The sequence below is a fragment of the Trichechus manatus genome, unplaced genomic scaffold (assembly GCF_000243295.1).
Source record: "Trichechus manatus latirostris isolate Lorelei unplaced genomic scaffold, TriManLat1.0 scaffold00199, whole genome shotgun sequence".
NCBI lineage: Eukaryota > Metazoa > Chordata > Mammalia > Sirenia > Trichechidae > Trichechus > Trichechus manatus.
Genome location: NW_004444135.1, coordinates 4,187,597 through 4,194,680, shown reverse-complemented (window position 1 = coordinate 4,194,680; position 7,084 = coordinate 4,187,597). Strand labels below are relative to the sequence as shown.

The 7,084-nt window shown below is 35.7% G+C and overlaps 1 protein-coding gene across 1 annotated transcript in view; it reads right to left on the bottom strand.

Moving 5' to 3' along the window:
* Positions 1–242: 242 nt before the first annotated feature.
* The window catches only part of IMPACT (impact RWD domain protein), a 35,236-nt gene continuing 28,394 nt past the window's right edge, over positions 243–7,084 (bottom strand). Inside the window, exons 8-11 of the mRNA XM_023742077.1 lie at positions 5,606–5,645; positions 5,250–5,366; positions 2,950–3,084; positions 243–2,184 (exon numbers count right to left, since the gene is read on the bottom strand). Coding sequence (XP_023597845.1) covers positions 2,116–2,184; positions 2,950–3,084; positions 5,250–5,366; positions 5,606–5,645 — 361 coding nt within the window. The 3' untranslated portion in view covers positions 243–2,115. The remainder of the gene's footprint in view (positions 2,185–2,949; positions 3,085–5,249; positions 5,367–5,605; positions 5,646–7,084) is intronic.

Sequence of the window (7,084 nt, the reverse complement as noted above, 5' to 3'; positions counted from 1 at the left end):
TATGCTGGTATGTGGATAATATTTTCAATTAAAATACTATAAAATATGCCACAGCATAGACCTGGCTATAAAAAATTATTTGGAGAATTTGAAAATCCTCTAATCAAGAGAAATTTTAAATAGAGAAAAAAAACTACTATTATTAGTTAGGGTCTTCATAATGGTATGGTATGAAATAACTCAGGATTAAAAATCTGGAGAATTTTTAATCTCTCCTTCTTACTAGCTAGCTGACTCTGGGCAAAGGAGATAAGATTTTTAGTCGGTAAAATACGGTTAATAATTCTGTATAAACACACAAAATTAAGACTTTTTAAAAATAAGTGGAAATTAGAATATAGACTTAAAGGGTACTTTGTTTTCTGTAAAGACCTAAATAAATATTAGATTAAAACAGCAGGAAAGAAATTCTAATTTGATACTGCAAAAAATTAACTCACATTTATTTTTCTGCAGCACCAAATTCTTGTTGTTTTATATCTCCTTTCACAGGTTTCACATGCCAAAAGTGTAAAATTGTGTTAACATTAATTAATAGTCTCTAATTTCTTTAATCACTTTAACAGTTAGTACATAGGACATATTTAACTTTATGGAAGCTGAGGTAATATGGGTCATCCTCTGATGACTCTCGGTAACTGACAACATTAAATACACTTATAACAAACATAATTTCTCAAGACTCCATGCTAGTATAAGGCTATGTATTAGATTTCTATTAAAAATACCAAGTAAGGATGTTGGCTCTTTTAAAGGTAAAACCTCAGAGAAAAGGAAAGGAAAAAAAAAAATCTGCCTACATATTTTCTCTGATGCCTTTCATGCTCTAGTGCCATCCCAAAGAGGCCTCCTAATTTCTGTTCCCTCCTTTGGGAAAGGGAATCCCAGGCAAATTTGTGATCAATTAATATTCTTTAACAATTGCTTGCAATCATATCTCAAAGAAAATAGTAAATTACTTATTATTATATCTCAAAGGTAAATTTATTATCTAAATGCCTAGAGGTAAACTGAACAATCTGCAGATGAAAGAAACAAAACATTTATGAAAAGGAAGATTTGATCAGATTGGAAAAATAGAGAGAGATCTTCTCTGTTGTTCAATCAAAAGGTTTGTTCCTTCTCTCCACAAAAATCATGGAATTGACAAAGATGTCTGGAGTAGGAATGGCAGTGTGCATCAAATTTATTTAACTATACAATATACTTTTGCTCTATATCAGTATTATTCTGCCACCCTCTATATCATTCTATAAATGTCCCATTAGCCATGGCATAGCTTCTAGCATAGTTCCAATTCCTCAATGAAGAGCACAAAAAAGGTACTGACACGTTATTAAAAAAAATCGGAATGTTACACTAGCACATTTCTGGGGTGGGAGGAGCCTACTGACACCCCATATTTATTACTTTACAAGAATTAACTTAAAGCAGGTAGAGACTAGAATATCACTTTTTAAAATTTCACAATCACCAATTTGCTACAGAAATTGAGGCATAACATTTATGCTAACAAATATGTTAGGAGAATTACCACCTAAGCACATGTCTGCAGATGGAGACTCCTGGATTTTCACTTAATTCATTACTTGATGATGAACACTATAGAATGAAAGGTGACATACTTATGAATGAAAATCACAAGTAGAAACTCTCCAAGATCAATTTTGAGTGAGCTCCTATTCCAATAAGGTATGAAGAGCAGTAAAAGGAAATATTCATTTAATGGAATGAGAATTCCAATGACAAGAAGTAAGGTATTTATATACCTCTAGAGAAATTTCTTCCCCACCTAACAAAGGTACTTGTCATGTAACTGAAATGGGCAGTTAATTCAGGTACTGCCCCAGGCAACTGTTACCTTCCTAAAATTAGACGAAGTGGTGATTAAGTTCAAAGTAATTCTTCCGAATAAGCCTGAAACACACATGGATATATCATAAGCTCTCTATTTTTGGCAGATGATATAACCAAAGAAGCAAAGATAATGCTGGTGTCCACAATGAATTGGCTGACTTGAGCAGTCAGCGATGCTCTCTCTGCACAATATATTGCCTGATGATTGTATAATTTCAATGTGATTACAGGCAAATTAACCTTCCATAGTTTCAGGTATTAATGCTCACTCCTCTTCTTGTCTTTCTTCACTTTTTTGTTCTTTCCCACAGCCTTAGACGATTCCTCCTGAAAAAGACACAAATCAGTGCAGTATCTCCCCATTTATATGAAGATGCTGGCTTAGGGAACCTTAAAGATAGTCATATAAAATACACATAATGGTGACGATATAATCATTTCCATATGTATCATCCTTCTGTTTTACAGAGCACTCTTTCACTTATAGTCTACTGTAATATTTTCAAAACAATCAAGAGTAATCTAGAAAAACATTTATTTATATAATAGATTAATGTTTGCATAATTTAAATATTATTTAATCTCTTGTTCACTTTCCAAAGTAAATAAAGTTTAAATAAAATAGATATAAATAGACTTAAAATATGAAACATTAACTCAAAAAATGAGGATGAAGGCATCTGAAGGCATGCCAAGGGAAAGGGAGATGGTGTGAGCCTAACAGAGAATTACACAATTTTAGAGCATAATATTCTTAAAGAACATCTAGTCCAGTTCAACGTTGGCTACAACCTCTCTGGGCCTCAATCTCATGGGGTGGAAACTAGGTGGTCTTGAAAAGTTTTTCTAATTATAAAAGTCTATGATTCTGTGAAATTAAGGTTCAAAGAGAATAAGTGATCTGCCCAAAGTCACAAAACTGGCCAGTCCCAATCTTTGGACTAGAACCTGAATCACCAGCTTCCTAGTCCAAAGGGTTTTCTAATGCACCATACACATTCTGATTTGTTCTCAATTGTCTGTCTTTTGTTTTGTTTTACTTCACAGGCAGTGATGAGAAACTTTCTAGATACATGATCAATAACCACTTACCGGTAAAGTTATATAGTTCTTCTCCAGGAGTATGTTTCTGGCACAGTTGTTGATATGCTTAAAGCGATCTGGTCCTATCAGAATACCTCCGTACCAGCGTGATACTATCACCAAGACATTCCTCACGTTCAAAATCTGTTATTTTCAGAGGGATAAATAGATACACATATATAATACATGTACAAATTTTCAAGGAGAAAGAAATAATCCAAATATACAATCAAATCATACATGAAATCTTCCAGTGACTTTCATGGCAGAACCATGAGAGTAAGTAATGAGTGAGGCTATTAACAATTCAGGGTATGGGATGTTAGACCAAGAAGGGAACTTGGAACATAAACACTCTGCACCATACTGTCCTAAGGTTCCAAATTTTGGGGTAACCAGGCAGAATGAAGGGAGACCATACAGGCAGGGTTCCAATTCTTCATGACTTCAACCAGAATAACTCAGTTTACCCTGTTACCCCTAGGCCAAACAACAAAAAATCTGCTGCTGAACAAACCACTGGAGAGAATGAGAGCTGAAAGAATAACCACTGGTGCATACCAGTAAAGCCTTCCTCATTTTGACATTCTGTCAAGTACTGCCTTTAAAGTGAAGTTCCTAAGTCTATAAGCCTGCCCACATACAGAATTCCCATTCAAGCGAAAGGTCTGTTTGGAAAACAAACCACAATACAACAGCAGAAGACCCTCTAACAACTGCCTCAGACAAAAAACAAATTCTTATTCTTAAAATTAATGGACAATCAACGGTCGCCAGACAGATTAATCCAGAAACATGAAAGAGAAAGGGCAATTTAAACTAAAACTGACCAGGAAGATTTTAAAGAACAAAACATCTTTAAACAAAACAAAAACAAAAACCTCTAATTAGTATACTTAGAAGTTTTAGAAGATACTGCATCCATAAAACTAGAACAGGACATTATGAAAAAGGAAAAATGAAGAATAAGAAAGAACTCTTGAAAATTAAATACACGGTGTCATGGATTGAACTGTGTCCCCAAGAAATATGTGTATCAATTTGGCTAGGTCATGATTCCCATTATTGTGTGACTGTCCACCATTTTGTCATCTTATGTGATTTTCCTATGTGTGGTAAATCCAATCTCTATGATGTTAATGAGATGGGATTAGTGGTAGTTATGTTAATGAGGCAGGACCCAATCTACAAAATTAGGTTTTGTCTTAAGCCAATCTCTTTTGAGATATAAAAGAGAGAAGAGAGAAGCAAGCAGCGAGACATGGGGACCTCATACCACCAAGAAAGCAGCACCTGGAACAGAGTGCATCCTTTGGACCTGGGGTTCCTGAGCAGAGAAGCTCCTAGACCAAGGGGAAGATTGATGACAAGGACCTTTCCTCAGAGCCGACAGAGAGAAAGCCTTCCCCTGGAGCTGACAACCCTGAATTTGGACTTGTAGGCTACTAGACTGTAAGAGAATAAATTTCTCTTTGTTAAAGCCATCTACTTGTGGTATTTCTGTTATAGCAGCATTAGATGACTGAGACACACGCTTACTAAAAAAACTTAAAATTCAACAGAAATTGTGGAAGATAGTCAAGACTATCTCTCAGAAATTAAAACAAAGACAATGGGATAGACAACTTAATAAAAAAGAAACATTCTGGATCTATCCAGAAGGTCCAATATCTAACTAACAAGAGTTCTACAAAGACAGTACAAAGAAAACAAAGGGGAAGAAATTGTCAAAAAAAAAAAAGAGGAAAACATTTCCCAGAGTTGATGATAAAAGGTATCTATGAGTTGAAAGGGCACAGTGGTGGTTCAGTGGTAGAATTCTTGCCTTCCAGGTGGGAGACCCAGGTTTGATTCCCTGCCAATATATCTCAAGTATAGCCAATACCTATCTGTCACTGGAGGCTTGAGTGTTGCTATGATGCTAAACAAGTTTCAGCACAGTTTCCAGACTAAGACTGACTAGGAAGAAATGCTTGGCAATCTTCTTCTGAAAAATCAGCCAACTCTATGAATCACAACAGTCCGATGCCATTATGCATGGGGTCACCCATGAGTCGGGGGCTGACTTGATGGCAGCTAACAACAACATGAGTTGGAAAAAGCTGGAAAGCACAGCACTTGTTATTAACCCTTCGCTTTCTATTCCACAGTCACTGGTTAAAAATTTCAAAGTTTACAAATTAACTAAATCCAAGATAGCTTATGTTATACCGTTTAACTGATTTACTTATGCCTAAATGGAGCTCTGCTGTGTTGAGAAATTTTATGGCTCATATAGAACAGAATTAACGGGGCTTAACTTCACTTACCTCCATGAGGTGGAGAAGACGCCCACCAGCTGCTGTCTCTCCATCATCTTCACAGTCCTGTAAGAAGGTCTGTTTATCCTCACAATAAATTCTGGAAATACACACAGAAGTGTTGCACTTTAAAACCTCGAAATATTGTAATAAAATTTAGTCCTCAGTATTTACTGCCATCAATCTGATTACTTCTAAAGTCAGTATATTTGTTTAAAAAAAAACTTCTTCTTAAACTATATATTAGATATTTTTTCACTGATGATTTACTATCCAGTATGTTTTACCTTTTTATTTCAGAAAACTAAGAACCAAAGGTGCCCCCTTTAAATCAGAAATGCTGTTATGGGAAAGTGAGTTTACACATTTGACACTTCCCCCACTTCAAATAATTTAGCCCTGACGCTACGAGGTTACAGAGAGCAGTCACTCAAAAATACTTATTGAGTATATACTGTATAGAAACACTATACATAATAAACCAAAACCAAACCCGTTGCTGTCGAGTCGATTCCGACTCACAGCAACCCTTTAAGACAGAGCGGAACTGCCCCGTGGGGTTTCCAAGGAGCAGCTGGTGGATTTGAACTGCCGACCTTTTGGTTAGCAGCCCACTTCTTAACCACTGTGCCACCAGGGCCAAGAGGCACTACGAAATTATATAAAAGAAATATGTGGCATACTTCTGTCTTCAAAGAGCATAAGAAGTCTAGTAAAAAAGACAAAATGCACATAAAAAAGATGAAGGCAACGAAAACCAACATAATATTTTATACTCTCTTCACATATTATTCAAGCCAAGCATATTTCTCTATTTTCCCCGTTCTGAGTAAGAATTAGAAGATATATTTTTATCTTTATAATTTTCCCCTGGATGGTTATCAATATTAGAGATAAATCATGGTATTTTTACCCTTTTATATTATCTAGAAAATTAGTATTTGGAATAATAACATAGGGCCTACAATGCACTAGATAGAATAGCCAGGCAAATAAGTGCTATAGATATAAATAAGAAAACGGTGCAAGTTAAGGCATGCCATCTAGTAGATTTCTTTGGCCCTTACAAATGGTATCATCTAGGACCAGGGTAATGTGCCAAAGATATCCTATGAGCTGTGGCCATAAAAAGCTATAAATTACCTTTATCTACATATCTAAGTCAGTTATATTAACTGTATTATAGTAGTAATATTCATTCATTCATTCAATATATATTTACTGACCACCTACTATGACCAGGCTCTATTATTCAGAGTTGACCTCATTTGAGGAAAAGAAGGTACTGTTAAAATTGTATATGACAAATTTAAGGCAAAAAGGAGTAAGGAGTTGGTTTAGATTAGGCTTATAATTACAATCAAGCACCATCATTTTATGGAACGAATTTTTAAAACTGACTATATAAATCAGCACTGTTTAGTTAAAAAAATTAACCCATGGAACTTTTCACTAACCCTTTCCTCACATGCCAGGGAGATGATGGTGCGGCATCCAATGGCTGTGTGTACCAGTAGCCTGAAGAGCGCCTCGTAACTCCAAAGTAGAAACACAGCCCCAGCACCAGGAATTAACCTTAAAAGGACCCTAAGCATTCAAAATTACACATCACAAAGTCCACGTACCAAATAAAGTTCATTTATTTTACTCCCAGCGGGATCCCTCAGGCCTCCACTTTGTGCCGTTTTAGTCTTATCTGACACAATTCTGACAAGCTAAGCCATTTCCTTCTCAAGATTCTATTATATAACAGGGACTGGAGGGGGAGGGGGGACTGGGACAACATCTGTGAGAAGTGACAGCTGATCACCTATTAATATAGAAAGACAAATAAAAACTACAAA